General features: G+C 42.5%; 1 protein-coding gene across 1 annotated transcript in view; it reads right to left on the reverse strand.

Annotated features, from left to right (window-relative positions):
- The window catches only part of RYR3 (ryanodine receptor 3), a 361967-nt gene that overhangs the window by 338602 nt on the left and 3630 nt on the right, over positions 1–19735 (reverse strand). The window contains 1 exon segment of the mRNA XM_057721476.1: positions 15161–15276. Within this exon segment, the coding sequence (XP_057577459.1) occupies positions 15161–15276 (116 nt within the window).

Raw genomic sequence — 19735 nt, forward strand, 5'->3', positions numbered from 1 at the left:
TTCCCTGGCCAGGGATTGAACCCATGCCCCCTGCAGTGGAAGCACAGAGTCTTAACCACTGGACCGCCAGGGAAATCCCCTCCCAATTCTTATACTTTAAGAATTTAAGGACTTCATGTTAGGTTCTTGACTATCTCAGGAAGAGTTCTCTATTCTGGAATGGCCATTGGGGATGCAAAGATTACGGACCACAGTTAGTGGGAGTATCAGGGCTCAAGAGCTGTCTAAAATTGAGATTCCTGGAAGGCAAGCTCATTTTCATCTTTCTGCAGTTCTGAAACCTGAGACCAACTTACCATGTAAGCTCTCTCTTCCAAAAAGCAATTCAACTCTGGGCATGACCGGAAAAGTTTCTACCAAGGACATACATGTGCAGATTTTAAACATGTGTACATCCAGATTTTAAACATGTTGAGGGCAGAGACTTTGCCTATCTGTGTTAAAAGTTATCATGAAACAAGTTTAAAATGTATAAAACCTCGTTCAAGTTTTTTAAAAATATATTTTGCTATAGAAAAGGATAGAGAGTCTTTCTGAAAATACATACAGACACTATTCAAAACATTTGAGTTCCAATTTTTGCCTGAATTTTGCTAACAAAAACCATTATATGTAAACAGTAAGGCACACAGAAGTTAAACTTATAGCTGGAAAATATTCTTTTACGGGAGGACAGGAGAAAGATGTTACTATCTTTTAAAGGAACGAAATGAAGAAGGTGCCTTCTGATGCCTGAGGAATTAACCACAAGAAGGCAGTGCTCTCAGCATCCCCCAGTCTCTTGGTGGTTGTTTATTCTAGCGAACACGGAGCATCCCTGGGAGGACTGACAGCTGTGGAAAATCACAATCACAGTGCAAGGAGACTTACTAAGCAAAATCACTCACGGTCACAAACAGAGCGCCTGCAGCGTCTGATGCCATGCTGGCTTGAGGTTTACTCCAAGACAGAGGGAGCATTCAGAAGGAAAGGGATGGAATAAGTTGATTATGCACAAGGGAAAGGAAGAAGATTATCAAGTTATAGAAAGCTGTTGATATTTTTAAAAAATAAAAAGCTTCTACTAAGGAGTTAAATATTTACTCGAGCAGAACACTTGCTGAAACACTTCCTATGTGAATGAGAAGCCACTGCCACCTAGAAGCAGGAAATCCAAATTGCAGGACAAATATCCTTTGACAAAAGTCCTGCCAAGAAATACTAGCCCAAAGTGCTAAAGAACTAAAAACACCCACAATCACTGTTTCTTTGCCCCATTCCCTCAAATGCCCAGATATTGGCTGTTTAATTGACACTGATCGACAGATCCATTAAAGTCTAGCCTCTCATAGGGAGAATGTTTATTCATTCAAGTAAGAGCCACACTTACAACATCAACTATCTTTTTGATGATGCTCAGAGATTTCTCACAAGAGGTAACACAAATAAGCTTGTTTCAGAAGCGTGAATGCAGAAACACAGTTGGCCCAACAATCTTCTGGGCAAGACTGCTAACATTTCAGATTCCTGGGACCCTTCTCCAGGTGGTACTTTAAAAGAACATCTCAGGTGATTCTGAAGCAGGACATCTCTGACCCCAATTTGAAAGATACCACAGAGCAACTGGACCAAACAAGTAAATTCAGGTCCCTGGGTAGTAACTGATTCTTACGCTAGATTTTTCATTAAAAGAGTTCAATTCATCAAAATGTAAGAAAGTCTTTCAAATGAATAACCCAGTAATTTGACATCCACATAATGGTTGTTTTCAGGATCTTGCCTGCTATGGCCCCAACCAAAAGTAATGCTGAGGTACCCCGGACGCCTATATTCTGCCAAGCATCAGTTGTTTCCGGCACAGTTAGGAAGAATGTCACCAAGAGCCTGGCAAAAATCAGTGCGGTGAAGCTTGTGTTCTTTAAAATAAGGAAGAGGGGGCAGTCAAAGAATCAGAGTAAAAGGCTGGGCAGCTGGCTTATAAAGCTGCCTGCTGGGAAAATGCATAACTGACAGGCTGGATGGTTGATTTGGTTCTTGATTGAGCCAAGTGTTTCCTCCCTGCCCGGCATGGTCGGCGTGTTAAATAACAAAGGTACCAAAAGGTAGACATGTGGAACGCTTGCACCTGGAAAAAACAAGCTGTGCGGAGGAGCAGCAAACAATACCGACCGTTTACAGACAGAGAGAGCGGAAACAATGACTCTTTAGAAGGTCCTAAAAAACATGGCCATAAATAAACCTCTAGCGTCATGGGTAGCACAGGTAACACAACAAGCTCTGTGGTAAGGAATGGGACCCGGAATTCCTAGTTTTCAATGGGATCTCCTGTGAGAAATTGAAGCTGTTATTCCGAAGAGCTTACATATCAGAAGAACAGCCGAGCTCAGGAAAGAGGAAAGGCTTCATGTCAGCAAGGAGATGAAACCAGCATGCGTGTTCCACGTGCCGTGAATAAATTGAGGGCGTCAGTGTCAGTAAGAGGAGCAGCACAGGGTACAGGGTGGCGGAGGTGGAGTGAGGTGAGATGGGCAGAAATATCGAGAGATGAGATCAAAGCTGAGGCGGGTGGGCTGGCAGGAAAGCCTAGACTCAGCCTCACGTTTGTGTTTTCGCCTCGAGCTTGGTTTCCTTTCGTCTCGGTGGGAGGAAGACTGACCAGCCGTGTACCGCCCCCGTATTCCTTGGCAATTGCGCTTGCTCTCTCCTCCCTTTTGAGAAATGATGTGGTTGGTAGAGAATTTAGAAACCATGGCAAGGCTTTTCTCCATCACCTAGCAGTGATATCCAGCAGCTGCAGGAGGGGACAATATGTGTCTCTTGGCCTCTCATTGCATAACAGGAAGGAGAAGATTGAGGAAAGTGTTCTGAGGCGCCCACAAGAGCGGAGAAGATGCCAAACTCAATTAAAGGCTGATGGAACAGAGACACTGGGTACCAATGGCAGTTCTGTCCCCTTAGGTGCAATGATCACCACTGTTATTACTGGGGAGAACCTCCTGTGTACTGAGTCCTGCTTGACTACAGTATCAGCTCCTCGAGGCTCCTGGACTCTGGATCTGAAGTGGACACAAAGCTCAGGGCGCCAAAGGGCAAGGACAACAGCTTGGCTTCCAAATGGTTTGAATTTTTTTTTTTCCCAATGCCTCCTTCCCACTCTCAGATTAAATCCAAACTCCAATGTGGAAATGCAGTTTTTATTTTTTGTCTGCTCCATGGAATTTTTGTTTTGGTAAAAATAAACATGTCACTATAGACTAAATTCTGGATTCAATTTTTTTAGTTTGGCAGGACTATATGGATAGATGTTCATAAAAGTTGCAGTTTTAAGAAGACTTTGTGGAAATAAGTAACAGTTATAAATGCTTTTCTCCAATATGGAAAAAGTCCTCCTATATCCCACCCCCTTCAACTGTCTCACAGTGTCTGAGCTAAACTACTACCACTAGATGTTTACATGTGCAAGGGTTAGTATCACATGCCCCCATTCACAAGGGGGCATGTAGTACTCAACACAGATATTTTAAAACATGTATATTGGACAGGGATTTAGCACTGCCAGTCAGAAGTAGCTGCATGAGTTAAAAATGTTCACTTAGACAAGAATAAGGATGCAGATACAGAGAATGGACTGGAGACCTCGAGGTATGGGAGGGGGCGGGGGGTGAAGGGGAAGCTGAGACGAAGCGAGAGAGTAACACAGACATATATATACTACCAACTGTAAAATAGTCAGTGGGAAGTTGTTGTATAACAAAGGGAGTCCAACTCGAGGATGGAAGATGCCTTAGAGGACTGGGGCAGGGAGGGTGGGGGGGACTCGAGGGGGGGGAGTCAAGGAAGGGAGGGAATACGGGGATATGTGTATAAAAACAGATGATTGAACCTGATGTACCCCCCCCAAAAAAATAAAAAAAAAACAAAAACAAAAAAAAACCAACTTAAAAAAAAATAATTCTGAAACATGAAAAAAAATGTTCACTTAATAATAAGCACTGCTTAGGTGGAGTGGGCTATATCTAGTTCAATAGTGCCAACCTCACCAGGAAGCATTCCAAGTATGAAGGATGAACAAACATAAAATGCTCATTAAACTGCGGAGATGTGCTGGATCCTATTCTCTCCAAACCGTCTCTCCTATTGAAGTCACTGATACCTTTCACTCAGGTCGTGAGCCAGCTTTGATAAATACAGGGAAACCTGTAGGAGACTCAGTCTCTTCCTGTTTGAACCCAACCCATCACTCAGCATCTGGTGAAGGTGATCAGGAAACACCATGTCAAATACTGCCTCTGCCTAACCATCCAAGTTCACGTGACAGAGTCTCCACTTCCTCAGCTGCACTAGATAACTAACCCAGGTTACCGAGGTTTCCCACCAACAATGAGGACAGAGAATCGGTGGTGCAGGGCAGATTACTCAGGAGGGAAGGGGAAAGGAAAAACCATCAACAGGAGTTACCTTCAATTCACAACGGTTGTGTCAACTTGGGACCATGAGAGAGAACGAACACATTAACAGAAGCTGACAGAGCAATGACACACGTCAAAAAGGAAAGTCCTTGCTCATGGTGACCCAAGATAAGTTTGTCAGACCTTATGAAGATAAATGTCTCAAAATAGTCAGCTGCTCTCCAGCGGCATTTGTCCTTATGTTCTTAATGAGCAAGATGAAGATGAGTGCCATGTTTGGCCTAGTAAACCTGCACAATTTGGGAAAGAAGCAAGTTCATTCATTACTACAGCAATTGGAAACTTTCCACGGCAGCCTGTAGGTAAGTGTGAACGTGATACTAATGAAGTCAAGGTCGGTGGTAGCTTTGCCTCATTTTGTGATGACATCGAGATACTTTGTCTTTACTTAGTCAAACAAGGAAACAGATGTATAAGGCCAATGACTGCAAATTCAAACCTGCCACAATTTCTGAAAGTGAGGTCTGTGGACCACCTGCATAGGTACCAGGCAGGAGTTTGTTTAAAAAAACAGAAGCAGATTTCTGGCTCCATGCCAGACAAGGCTGGGGACTGAAGGATGTGCGCATTCAAGGTTGAGAACCTCAGCCTTTCTGGGTGAGCTCAAGTGCCAAGCCTCACGGATGCTGGCTAAGCTCGCCATCTTTAAGGATAAAGCATTCATGTCATAGTTTACCTGAGAAATCAGGGAGTGAGCAAAACCACAGTGCTTATTTTTCAACCTGAAAGGTGACCAGCGGACATTCTGGAAACTTCTTCATGATCATCAGAAAGTTCTCATCTTTCTTGGCCATATTTTTCACAAAAAAAGGAATTCCCTTTAGCTGTTTACTAAGAGGTTTTGCTGAATGATAACGGTAAGCCTTCTTGCGTTCACTCAGTCGCAGAGTTTGCATTAAATTCTAAAAACTCTCCTCATCTTTAGGTAAAAGAAGTAGAATGGTTTGAACCAAGATGCTACAACTTAGGGTAATAATTCAGATTTCAAGCCTCAAGTGACTGCTCTTGGGATGGAAGAGGTGGGATGGAAATCAGTTATTCCACCCTCGGTGCTCTGAGGCAGTACTGTACCTGAACCGCCCCAAAGAGATGATAATCTCTTCTATTTTGAAGTAGAAATATGTTGGGATGTATAGCAAAGTGCTAAAGTAGGGCTTAAGGCAAAAGTCTTTGATGAAAGTGCTCTAATAAGAAATGGATCATTAGGGTCAAAGGTTTTTAAATTCTATCAACCACTCAATAGCTCAAAAACAGCTGTCTGACAGAGGCTTACAAACAGCTTTCTTGTACCAGTTGTTCTCATCTAAAGGTTTTGCATAAAGCTCAGCTGAGTTTAAGTGGAATGGAAGAAAAATGATTGGAAAACATACTAACAGGCAAAGCAGCTAAATCCTGGAATGACTGTTTTAAGAACAATTTGAATCACTCCCTGAAATAATCTGGATGAAGAAAAACATTAATTCTCCATAGCATTCTGAATTATTTAAAATCAACTATTTGCTACACATCAGGAATTTAAGAACAAACAAGATATTGTTTCCAAATGACTCATAAAGTGTTCCAGTTCATATAGTTTGTTCAGGTCACTATTTAAAAACGAATGAAACTACTGAATGAACTACTGAAAAGGAGAAATAAAGCTGTCAACTTAAATGTCTGGAAATCTTAACCTCTAAAACAATTCTAAATGCTTCCTTTATAAAACTCTCTTCGTGTGGTGGCCAGGCAAATCAGATCCGAGAGGTTATTTTGTGTAACATTTTAAAGCACGTTGGAGGGAGAGCAAAACCAGATTTCTGGAATCACTATTTAGTATTCTTTGTAAACAATAATCTCACCTATGAATTATGAATATGTACATCATTTCAAAAGACTGCACAAAAGGTCATCAGCATGACTGAGTTTCTTTCCCCCAGGTTTTCAAATACCCACAAGGAATAAAAATGATGGATGTAACATGCCTTTGGTTCTTGACTCAAATTCTAACACAAATGCAATGCATCATTTTAATGCCATATAAAAGTAACAACTGGAAGAGAGATATTCTCCTAATCACAGGAAAAAGAGGGGCAAGTCTTTGTGATCTAATTAGTAAGTTCAAGAGTTGGTGGAAGAAGAAAAAATATTGCTAATCGAGACCAAAATAGCAGCTATTAGGTCTAAAGAGCAAAGTACTAAGCACTGCAGAGGAGCCCGGGTATGAATAATACCTACTCATAATTCACCTGGGGCCATCTGCCTGCTATGAACAAGTAAATGACAAATGAGCAGCAGAGCTATGGTACCACTTTACACACTGAATAAATTCTTCGTAAAGATTCCCACCACTAAAGGTGCAAACTGTCTTTAAATGAAAAGAGGGGATGGTATTGCCTCAAGCAGATAAGTTGTCAAGACAGTACTAATAACTCAAAGAGGAAGGAGGACAATATAGATGAGAAGAGATCTCAGGGTTAACACTTTTTCCCTTCTCTTTAACTAGGTCCTCAGATCCGGCAAATGACAAATGCATTAATAAACTTGACTGTGTTGATCTTAACTTATGCTATTCCTTTTGATATCTGTTTCTCTTCTTATCTCTTAACTGTTAGAAACAGCAGAGCATGAAGCTCAATGTGGATGTAGCAATGGGAAGAAAACTTCTGGAAAGAAAACCATGTAGCTGCTGAATGGGAAGAACTGGACCACAGAGCCATCATTTTCAGAATCTGAGCATCTCTAGGATTGGACTCCAACCCTTTGACTTGATGAATTCACATATGGACCAATAGGAAATGAGCCCTTTGTCCTGCCGACACAAAACAATAGTCCCTGACCCCATGTGAACAATCTTCCCTTGGGGCTCTCTCCATTCCAGATGCTCATTCTCTCATTTTTCAGGTAACTCGGGTTAGGAGGTAGGGTCTATGTCCTTCTCCTTCCTGGGACGATTTCTAGGTCACTGCTCTTCCACAAGTGAACTCCTTCTCCTGGCGACATGACCCTTTGCTGCCACCCTTTTTGCTATTTGTGTATTTCTGTGACTTTCCCATCTCCACTGAAATCGCTGACTCCTTTTTGTTCCGCTCCTGGTGATTAGAACATTCACGTTGTTATTTGTTGAACTGTGTGCTCCCCCAAATATATGTTGACGTCTTGACCCCCAGTAACTGCTAATATGACCTAATTTGGAAATAGGATCTTTACAGATGTAATCAGGTTAAGATGAAGTCATTAGGGTGGGGCCTAATCCAATAGAACTGCTATCCTTATAAGAAGGGGAAAACACCATGTGAAGACAGAGACAAGCAGAGAAAAGGGCCAGATGAAGAAGGAGGCAGAGATTGGGCTTATGCTGCCACAAACTGAGGGACACTGGGGCCACCAGAAACTAGAATGGGCAAGGAGGGTCCTCCAACAGAGGCTTCAGAGGGAGCGTAGCTCTGTCAACACCTTGATTTCTGACTACTAGCCTCCAGAACTGTAAGAGAATAAACTTCTGTTATTTGAAGCCACCTAGTTTATGCTAATTTGTTACAGTAACTCTAGGAAACTAATAGGCTATATGAATAATATATCACATATTACAGCTTCTCGGTTATTTTGCTTCTTGTTTACCAATGATCTTCTACACTGCAGTTCAGCAACCCTCTTTAACTGTCAGACACCTGGGGCCTAGTTTCAGCCAAACTGCTCTGCTCTGAAACTGCTGATGGATACACCCCACCACCTAACCACGGAGTCAGCTTCCAGCTGGCTTGCTCACTCAATTACTCTCATCACTATTTACACCCCTTATTCCTTTTCACTCCCAGTCTCCTCCTATCTTTAGTTCTTTCCTCATTCAGCATAAATTCCAAGATTCCGTGGTCTAGTCTCCTAAACTCTCTTATCCTTTTGACATTTATCATACTCACCCGACAACACTTTGACCCTGGCAGAATTTAGCTATCAACTTTCTTCGTGCCTGTGCTGGGCTGATGACACAATTCAGAAAATTGGTAGCAGTGAAAAGTCATAGTTACCAACCTCAACTGGCCCTCCCTGTCGGGCCCTCACGTTGCTCGGCAATCGCACTGCTCTTCTCTAGGTGTCTTACTCTCCCAAACTTTCTGCACAAAACCTATAGGTCTACACTCATCCTTGCCTTCTTCCCTCTTCAATGGAATGGGAGTTCTTCCTTTGCCTGAAGGCCAATTTCCTATCTCTGTTTTTAATACCAGCTCTTTCTACTCTATCAGCAGTTTGCACATGAAACCATCCCTTCCCTCTCCTGCATCTCTTTCTTCTCTTTCTCCACTTGTACCTTTCCATCAGCATGGGAACATGGTAAGTCCTAAACACACTTAAGTCTTTTCACTTATTGCTTAATCCTTTTTATCTAACGTACTCTGACTCTCCTTTATCTGTCACTTTTAAGGTCACAAATATCCTGCTGATCCTCAAATCCAGCCCTTTTAATTAATTAATTCAGTACATGGGCAAGTTAACTGAATAAAGCAACCGTTCCTGAGGACCTAACGTGTGTCTGATTGTCTGCTAGGGATAACAAAGGCTATTTCTTAAATAGCACTTTGCATGTGTCAGGCCCTGTGTAAGTACTTTACAATTATAAACACTTGTAATTGAATCTTTGCAATAATGCTATGATATGGGAACATTTTTAATGATGAAGCTGAGGCAAAGAGAGAGAAGTCATTTGAACCAATGGTCAGAAAGCCATTAGGCAGTGAAGCCAAAATTACCAGCCCAGAAATTCTAGCTCCATGGCTGTGTTTCTTAACTGCTGTACTATACATGCATACCTGGTTCTATTGTGTTTTGCAGACATTACTTTTTTTTTTTTTTTTTTTTTTTTCAAATTGAAGGTTTGTGGCTACCATACATCAGTCAAGTCTATTGGTACCATTTTTTTCCAACCTCATTTGCTCACTTTGTGTCTCTGTGTCATGTTTCGGTAATTCTCACATCTCAAACTTTTTCATTATTATTATATTTGAAATGGTGAGCTGTGACCAGTGATCTTTGATGTTACTACTATGAATGGATGAAGGCTCAGATGATGGTTAGCATTTTTTAGCAACGAACTATTTTTAAATTAAGGTATGTGCATTGTTTTTTTGGACATAGTGCTATTACACACTTCATAGACTACCTTAGAGTGTAAATGTAATTTTTAAATGTACTGGGAAACCAAAAAACTTTGTGTGACTCACTTTATTGGGATATTCGCTTTATTGCGGTGGTCTGGACCCAAACCTGCAATATCTCTAAGGTATGCTTGCATAGTCTTTGACCGTAGTGATCACAGAATGGTGGAGGGCAGGAGAAAAGACAGGTAAACCATGCTAATTGAGTGCAATGGAGATTTTGACCCCATTGACAGCATTTCTGTGCCTTATATCCCAATACAGAGGCACTCAGGAATCTGCCTTATCACCACTTTATAAACTTACTTTCTAGAAAAAATAGGATAATCTATATACTATAAAAGTTAGCTATAAAAATTTTAATATTGCTTCATGTGCTGAGAGCATTTGCATTTTAATAGATTCTCTTTGATTTAAGCAAAATACATATCTCTAACTTTGGAATGTCAGGCATTCAGAGGACAGATGCGGGAAGGTTGTGGAAGAGGGTATGGAGATCTCCCCAGGTATTCTTAAAATCTAACCACTTGGAGAAATGTGGCTTCTTTATCATTAAAGAAGTCAGAGTCATAATACTCTTTATTGATGAGGGCTATAGAAATTAGACAGTGATTTGAGTTTGGAAGGAATCATCTTCAGGAAGTCACTTAACTTTGTCTTAATTATTATATCTTTCTTTTTTTGTAAATGAGAACAGTATTTGCTCCATAGGGTTGTAAAGATTAAATGAAAAGAAGTATGTAAGCACCCACAGCAGTGCTTGCTAACTGTTAAAAAAATAAAAAGGTCAGAATTTTAGTGTATAAGCCTCTATATTACAAGACAAGGGACTTTTTTTGAGCAAGTTTTATAACACTTTGGCCTTTCATAAAATCTCAAGTCCACAGAGAATACTACACACTAAAATAACAATCAGAAGTTCAAAAAAAAAAAAAGTGCACAACTTCAGGCTGAGCCTCTGTCTGTAAATTTGCACAGGCTTAGGTTTTCAGGAGTAAATCTTTCAGAGCTGAAGACAATAAAAACAACAGAAAATGAGGTTTTTTAAGCCAAGAATTCCATCATAATTTATGTCATTGACATAATGATGTTTGCACAATCACAGATGTTTAATTCTGGGTCTTGAGAACCTATATAAGTTCTCAGAAACCACAGCAGACTATTTTTCAGTTTTCAAAAAAGGAGGTGAAAACAGGAATGAAATTTTCCCTGAAAATGTTCAGTTTGAAAATCAGATTTGAAACTGGATTTTTCATTTTGAATAAACCACAATCAGTAAGACACAATGTTCCCTGACAGAGAGGTGGAACTTTTTTCTGAGACACTAGAGCCCAAAGACTTTAGATGTGACACCGGCTTTTAAAGGGCACTAGGGTAAATTGTTTCACTTCATCAACTTCACTTTCATTATCATTAAAACCAGTGAAACAAACAAACCTCAGTCTGTTGCAACTGATTTTAAACAAAAAGTTCCCATATTTTTCCCCCTTTTTGATGATCTGCATACAATTAAGGAAGGTGGAAGTCAGGATTTGGACAGGTGTTGGGCTACAGTAGTCAAATAATTGTCATCAGTGAAGATTCCTATGGGATAAGGCTTATGAAATTCTTTCCTCTTTCTGCATGAGAATTTGACCTTCAGTTAATTGTCCAGTTCTGTTCCTGGGACAACCTGATAAAACTGATATGTTAATTATGTTACTAGGGAACATTGCTTAGGGTGAAAAGGATCCCTGACTGGTAGCCTGCCTTGGGACTGGAAAGACCACCAGGACCTCATAGAAAGTCCTATATTTGTGATTTCCCTTGTAGTGTGTAAGGTGTGATGACCCTTGCAGTGGCAGTGGTCATTTGTGGGCACCTCAAAAGCTATGTCTATGGAGTTGTTACAAGAGACACTGGCTCCTGTGGTATATGAAGCTATTAAGCCATGGTGACTCCATACCTGCCTGATGTGGACCTTGTCTCTTTGAACTTGAGCTGTCATTTGGGGTGGGGATTCAGAAGGCAGCCCCCGAAGGACTGCAAGATTCCCGCAGGAGCGCCTGACACTTCCCAGCAGGCAAGCCATGGCTCCTGTCCTACTGAGCAGATTGGGGTCTATCAGCATCTTATGAGTCCGGATGTGAAGTTGAACCAAACATGACCCCCCTGTTGGACACTGCAGGTACAACGCAGAGATACACTATTAAGCACCAGAGGAAAAGTAGTAAATTCCTGATTCCTGGGAGACATTTCCCACTTAAAAATGACAGTTAATAAACACTTGTTGCTATTGATAAAATAAAGAAGCACCATTTCCGCTCGATGTTTCCTGGTCTCTGGTTTTAACCCTGAGTCTTCCCTACAAAACAAAATACATTTTAACTCCTCAAGCTGTGCTCATTTGAACGGAAAGCTGAATAAGGGTGCCTCCATGAATTAATATCTGCAGTTTCAGGGGCCTTCAGAGAAGCGTGGGCCATGACAAACAGGAATCAAAGTCAAGAGAACTCTCCCAAGTGCTCAACAGTCTCCAGGTCTATAGCAAGTGTTGATATTCTTATACTTTTGCTTCTTATTCTTATACCCTCTCATTCCTTGCTTCAATATGACCTCTTTTTTCTCAGGGCTCATACACTGAGAATATCTTTTAAACACCTTATCTCAGCTCTTCTTTCTCTGAGGTCTTTCTTCTCCCTAGAGTTCATTTCAGTTTTATCTGAGTCTCAACTAGCTTGAAATACCCTTGACTAGGAATGCCCAAGGTCAACAGTTGGCTCTGTAGCCAGCTGATAAGAGTAACGTTTGATGTCTGTGCCTCATGTCCAGTGCCAGGCTTGGGAATACACATACCTTCTCACTTCATTGCATGGCTTACATTAGTTTCCAAGAGCCTAAAAATGGCACAGCTGGTTGTGAAATCTGAGAATTAGAAGTATCTAGTGAAAAGGGAGGGGACAGGCCAGAAGAGGTGTGTGCATAGGTGGAACTGGTTGTAGGAAAGCCTGAAGCCACAGAAAATGGACTCATCTAGCAGGCTTCTCTTAGGAGTGGTGACAGGAAATTCTGAAAACCTACTCTATCCTTTCCAGGAACTTTACCCTGTTTTTTCTGTGAGAAGCCCTCATGAGAAGCCCTACATTTTCTTATTATATACAAAAGAGACACTTACATAATGACAGTGGGTGTGCTGTTGGTATATCCTTTTAGGAAAGCAGTTTAATACTGTTTATGCTTCTGATACCATTAATTCTTCTCCTGGACATTACTCCAGGAAGCAAAAGTAAATCAACAAAACCACATACATGAATTTTTTTTTAATAACCACGAAGACTACATAGCAACGTGGAGCTGGCTCAAACATGAAAGGAAAAAAGTGGAATGTCTGAATACCCACTATGAGTATGACTTTGAAAATATATGGGTACATGTGGGAAAAGGCCAGAGTGAAAAACAAAAATGAAAACAGTTGTGACAGGGGAATATAGTTACAGATGATACATTATATTTCTTCTAAAAATTCTTCAGTCATGTTATCTTGTTTTAAATTTAAAATGAAAAATTAAAATAAGAACAATCACTTAGTCAAGTGGGGATCAGGAAGGATTTTTCTTATCCCTAACGCATTTATGAGTAGTATGGGTTTTTATTTTTACATACAAAGAATTCTCTAATTATGATTTTTAGTTCTCTTTAATTTGTCTTAGGTAATCTGGTCTAGGTAAGAGTAAATCACAATAGCCAATGGTTAAATAGAGTTTACAATGTGCTGGGTGGTTCACATGTATTAACTCATTTAATCCTATAACAACCTTATTAGATGGTTACTAGTAAATTCCCATTAAGCAGATGAGAAAACTAAGTTCAGAAAGGTGAGATACCTTGTTCAAGGCCCTGGCTTGAGCTGGTGGTGAGTAGTGGAGACAGGATTCAAACTCTGCCAGTCTGGCTCCAGAGCTGTGCCCTAAACCAAGGTCCTATGCCCCACTCAATGGATGACTAGCAAATGGTACCATGGGTTTCTAATTCAGGCTAATGCTCTTTCTATTGCACTAGGCTGCATCTTATCTGGCAGATGAGAAAGCTGAAAACAAGACTGAGTGACTTGCTCATGGTCACATCACTAGCTAATGTCTGAGAATTAACTTCTGGATTTATAATCTAATGATTTTCCTATTATCTCAGACTGCTGGGAATGAACAGAAAAATACCTAGCTAAGAACAAAAGTAAATGAGAAAAGGCCTCAGGGAAATCAAACCTAAGACCTTTAAAAAGATAAAAATCTTCCTTGTCTCTTTGCTCTGCCATTTATTTGAATGTGACTCTGTTCTACGTGCCACTGACAGATGTCTGTGCTCATGAATCAGCGACCTACACGGGAGGGAGGCAGGGTGAGGGAGAGGAGAGGGGCTTCTGGGAGACACGGCCTTCACCGTGCACATCTGCTGTTCTAGGATTTGGCCAAACTCTGCATGTGTGCCTGCGTTGTATATGTTTGCATGGAGAAATGACATGCCAATCAGGTGGGCTTACTGGGAAATGTAACCATTTTCTGATTTAAAATAAAAACTGTTCTGTAAGAAAAACAGCGTGGAGGGGTGATGACTTGGCTAGACTATAGTACTCAGTTATTTAATCAATCACCAACCTAGGTTTTGATGTGAAGGCATTTTGTAGATGTAATTAGCATCTGCGATCAGTCAACTTCAAAGGGGATTAGCCTTGCTGACGTGGGTGAGCTTCCCCCAGTCAGTAGAAGGCCTTAAGCATGAAAACTGAGGCTTCTTGAAGGGGAAAAAAAAAAAAAAAATCTACCTTAATACAGCATGAACTCCTAAGTTTCCAGTTGATCTGACCTGCTGATTTCAGACCTGCCAGTCCCCATAATTGCATAAGCCACTTCCTTAAAAGAAATCAAAATCCATATCCATCCATCCATCCACCCACCTATCTAGAAAAAAGGAGAGAGCCTATTGGTTCTGTTTCTCTGGAAAACTCTGACTGATATAAAGGTCTTCCTGGGATGACAAAGTACTGTGAGAATACTGGGCACACAGATCTACCTGATATTCAGTTCAGGAAAAGCAGAAAGCATCTGAAAATGGAGAAAGCAAAGTCTGACTGAGGAGAGATTATGTTACATGCCACCACACAGGCAGGGACCAGGGCAAATGTTCCTCTCTGCCCCCAGGTCACAGCAGGCAGTTACAACTATCTCAGCACAGCCACAGCTGAAAGTGATGAGCTTGCTGAGAAGCACAGGTCCAAGGACCCATGAGTCCCTGTAGCAATAAAATGATAGCTGGGAGTGAAGAAGATGCACTAAGATTTCTAGGAATTAACAACAAGAAAGGTGTTCTGGGAGTAATAAAAGAACCTCCACGAAGACCGGCAATGACCTCAAGGCATCCCCTCTGTCCTGCTGAACACTGAAAGACAGTGTTCTGACCTGCTTCCCATTTTAAAAATAAATGTATTCTTTCAGATTTCTTCCTCCCCATCCTCATCACCCTTACCACCATCCCCCAGCAGTTCTGTCCCCTAGACGGCTGTCTGGGGAGCGCCAAGAGGGAAGGTGCGGGGCAGGCAGTCCATCTCACCTTGGCTTCTGAAGTGGGTTCCAAGAAGCACAGGCGATTCCCGAGTCCCTCAGCTGCCAGGCAGAACTTCCTCTGCTCCTTGTGGAGGTTGGCGATGCACTGGAGGACCACTTCGTCTTCCTGCCAGGGGAACAGAGACCCACGTGAGCAGCGACGGACCACCTCCCCACACAGAGCCGCGTCCCCAGGGTGCCTCGCTGTGCCTTTATCTGGTATGCTGAGGGGCACATGCCCTAGAATGCTAGATAAGGGAGAGTGCATTCTTCACGTGGCACAACTGAACTCCTCGCCTGAGTCAGGACTTGCCTCCGTTCTGGGGTGGGGTCAGAGAGAGCAAGTACTGCTGGAACAGAGGTACTGCTTAAACACACAGTGCGAGCCTCACTTCTGAGAGGTACAAACTGCCCACCATCCAAGTGAGCAGATGATTTCAACACCTGAGTGAACGTGAACGTAAACCTAAGCAATCTCTCCGAAGAAACAATAAAACATTGAGGTGAGACTGAGGGAAACAGACAACAGCGGAGGTCTGAGGGAGGCGGGGCTTGTGGAGGGAAAGGCCATTTTATGTCAGGCAGAGAAGAGACGCGTTTTGCCGGGAGAGGGGGTGTATGCGGTGATGACGCATTTCCCAGAGAGGACAGAGGCAGCTGTGGAGGGTAGCAGGAGATGAGTGTTAGACATACGGGAAAGGAAGACTGAAAGAAACCTTGAGGAGCCAGACTGGAAGGAGGAGCTGAAGGTCAAGTAGAGGAGCCACTCTGAACTCCCAAAGAGGGGACCTTCCTCCTAGGCATGAATCTCCAAAGCAGCCCTCCTCCCATTGCAGTCACCTTGTTGATGGTGTGGAAATGAGGCTGGCCTCCATTTACACTAATGTGCTCACCCCCTGCTCGACCCTGCCTGAGGCTGAGAGGAAAACCTTTTCCTCACCATCTCTCCATCCTTGCTCCTCCAGTCTGTCAGTCCACATGCTCTCTCCATCACTACTTGACTTGGGGTTTCAAACATCAAAAAGATTTCCAGGTATGGTTAAGTTAAACGAGTAAACAGAGGAGCAACAGGTGGAGCTTTCTCCTCAGCAATTGCCTTCCTGTTCCTGGTCTTACTCCTATGTCCCGGGTGTTAGTGTCTGTCCTGGAGAATTAGAAAGAGGTACTAAACACACAAGGTTTTTCTTCAACTGTGTCTACAACATGCCTGGTCATGTGGGAAAATGAAATCCTCTACTTGGTGGGAACATGAAGAGAATCAACAGGACCAGCTCCCAGAAATATGCCTGCGGGTGCCCAGGGATTGGCCAGGGGCAGCAGAAGCCACGAATCACAGACATATGAGGTGAAGATTGGGGGAATAAAAAAAGCTCCACACTTTCACTAGCACTGAAATGTCACTGTTCATCACTAAATTGAGTCAGTAATAAATTCAAGCCTCTGCTTCTAGTGAAGTCACAATTCAGTCTTCATTTGAATTGAGAGAAAAGAAAACTCCAGAATATCACTGTTCTCAAGATGTGAGCTCAGGGAAATCGCTGAAAAGGATGCCATTATTTCCCAGGCAGAGTCTTCCCCCAGATTGCACAGTGACCAGGGCTGATACCATCCCCCTAAGGGGCACAGGCCATGGGGAATGATGAGCTGTCAAAATGATGGAAGGGTGCTACAAGACATTGGCCATGGGAGTTAAATGGTCTGTACTGCAAGAGGCAGTCCACAAAACACAGGTTTTTGTCCAAAATGTCAAGAGGAACCCCCCATCGAGAAATATTTAAGTATCTCCCATCTACGCACCATTCTCCAGTGAAAACAGGCATTTGGAAATCACAGTTGTGGGTCTATAGACTAGACTTTTCAAGAGCTAGTGAAACGTCAACAAGGTTTTCTCTTTATTATGTGTCTTAGAGAATCTCTTTCCATGATCTCCTTTCCCATGCTCTTTCTACCCCAAAGTGCCCAAACCACCTTGCACCAGCTGCCTCGGGATATACTTATCTCCTGAAGCTGACCTATGCTGTAATTCACATACTCACAACCTAGGCTGCTGATCAACAAATGAAATAAAAGAATTGCTCTGGCTCAGTAACCACTTCCTAAGGAGCACGCATGTACAGACACTGTCCGACTCAGCACTCTGGGGGACACAGGTGCATGTGCGACTCTGGGTCAAACTCACCCTTCTCCAAACATGTTCAGTCCCTTCCATGTGCTGCCTGGAACCATACGCTCAGTGCTGACATGGCTACAGACACCACCTGGCGTGGCAGCCTGTACCTGCCTTTGCTCCAGACAGCAGCTATTATCTCCACAAACCTTCAATAGACAGACATCTGGAGCCTTGGAGTACTTGACCTGGAAATCTTTGCACCATTTGGAATCATGAGATGAGTTAGTGTAACTCATCTCATAAATTCTCTCACTCCTTAGTGAAACAGAGAACCACCACTCCCACCCTTTTGTTGGGTTTCCTCCTTTCTCCCTTTTCTTTAAATCAAACCTGGGAATTTCCAGATAATGCTATTTCCAAGGAACCCCCTCCCCCCCCCTTTTTTTTTTTTACACCAAATTCAATCAGCTGTATTTATACACATATCCCCATATTCCCTCCCTCCCGCGACTCCCCCCCACCCTCCCCGTCCCGGCCCTCTAAGGCATCACCCCTCATCGAGTTGATCTCCCTTTGTTATACAGCAACTTCCCACTGGCTATCCATTTCACAGTTGGTAGTGTATATATGCCTATGCTACTCTCTCACTTCGTCCCAGCTTCCCCTTCGCCCCCCGCTCCCCCAACCCCGTGTCCTCCAGTCCAATGGAATATTACTCAGCTATAAAAAGGAAGCCCCTTTTTAATTGAAAGTTACAACTTCTTCTTTGTTGTCTCCTCTCCCCAGAAGCTTGCACTCTCCTCACATCCCCCAAAGCCAACTCAGAGCATTCTCTTCTGCTCAGGTGCAAACACTCTTCTAGTTTGAGACACATGATAGTCAATCTCATGTCTTCTCTGGTAACCTATGCCATCTATCAACAGACTGGTTACTTCTCCCACCACTTATCTGACTCAATGACAATCAGGAAATCTGATAAACATTTTTGTGTGAATTTAACACATGTATTATCTACCATCCAAGGGCAAAGAATTCTTCCAGGGTACCATGGAGTACACCAGGTTTTGTAAGAGGAGATCTGTTAATGCTGTCATGATGGAGCCGACGGCTGAAAGGCCAGCCCGTGGCCTTTCTCCACTCTGCTTTAGCCATCATCTCCAGTAACTTCAAGGTTCATGTGGACACTCTATTCAAAATGAACACCCTGACCTAATGACTGTCACTCCGTTTTAGTAACACACGCTAATGAACATTTCTTGTCATAACCTAGAATGATTCCAATTCTAAAATCCAAAACTAGACTCTTACTCTACAGACGCACTTGCCTCTCTTGCTTTCTGATCCTCTCTCATTATTTTTGCTTTCCCCTTCATCAATACGTCCAGCTCCAAGAGGGCACTGCCATCTCCATTATTTCCACCACCCCAGCAAGGAAAATGATTGATTTCTTGACAGAGAAAACAACACAACTTTGAAGTTTTGTTCTACTACAAATTTATGGGGTGCTTTGGTAATGCATTCTCAGCTTGTTTGAATCTTGTTTCACTGGAACAAGACGATAAAGCTTTGCCTTTTTTGTAGGACTTACAGTAGATCCAACTCAGTCAATATCAAATAATAATACCTTCTGTCTATGCGAGAAAGACAGGCAAGCTAAAGAGAAGAAAGTGCTAGGTTGGAGGGCACAATAATCAGTCATGGTAAGACCTTTCAGACTCAGCCTCTGTCCTTAAGGGTGAGAGGTATGAATCCCTTAGGTCCCCAGGAAATAACCTCTGTAAGATCACATGAAGGTTTCCCTCCCCACCACTGCTGAGTTCTCCCCTCCACCTCTAGTCTTATCTCTCCTTCATTCCTATTGCCTACTGTCTCCCAAATAAGTCTCGGTCAGCATCCATGATATGCTCCTTCTTGAAATCCCTCCATTCCTTCATTCAATTCAGTATTCTCCTAGTTCTCCTACCTTTCCGATGGATCCTTCCCATGTTCCCCTTCTCCTGCCACACCTAAATACAGGGATAGGCCAAGGATGGGTCTTTGTCATTTTCCCTTAGCAATCTCATTCATTCTTCAGGCTTCCAGTTTTATTCTGAGGAGTTGTAATGCCATCTGTACATCCAACCTGATGACATTCTAAGGTTCCAAACCTCCACCTATTCCTAACTTGATCAATGGATTTATCGACACCTCCAAGCAATATATCCCAATGCATCAAAAGGCTTCCTTTTCAGTCTACTCATCTTTTTACGTTTCCTGTGTTTGTCAATGATGCATCCAGCTTCTCTGCAGCCCAGGCTCAACATCATCACTTCTTCTCTGAGTCTTCCCTCCCTCCTGTCCAACAGCAAATGGGCCAGAGGAAGGAGAGACTGGAACTCTAGAAACCAGGACAAGGCTATCACGACACTCAGAGCATTCTTCCTCTGTTCTGTTCCTGGAGGCATAGCTCTGACCTTATCATTTTCCTACTAA

Source organism: Hippopotamus amphibius, chromosome 2, assembly GCF_030028045.1.
Source record: "Hippopotamus amphibius kiboko isolate mHipAmp2 chromosome 2, mHipAmp2.hap2, whole genome shotgun sequence".
Lineage (NCBI taxonomy): Eukaryota > Metazoa > Chordata > Mammalia > Artiodactyla > Hippopotamidae > Hippopotamus > Hippopotamus amphibius.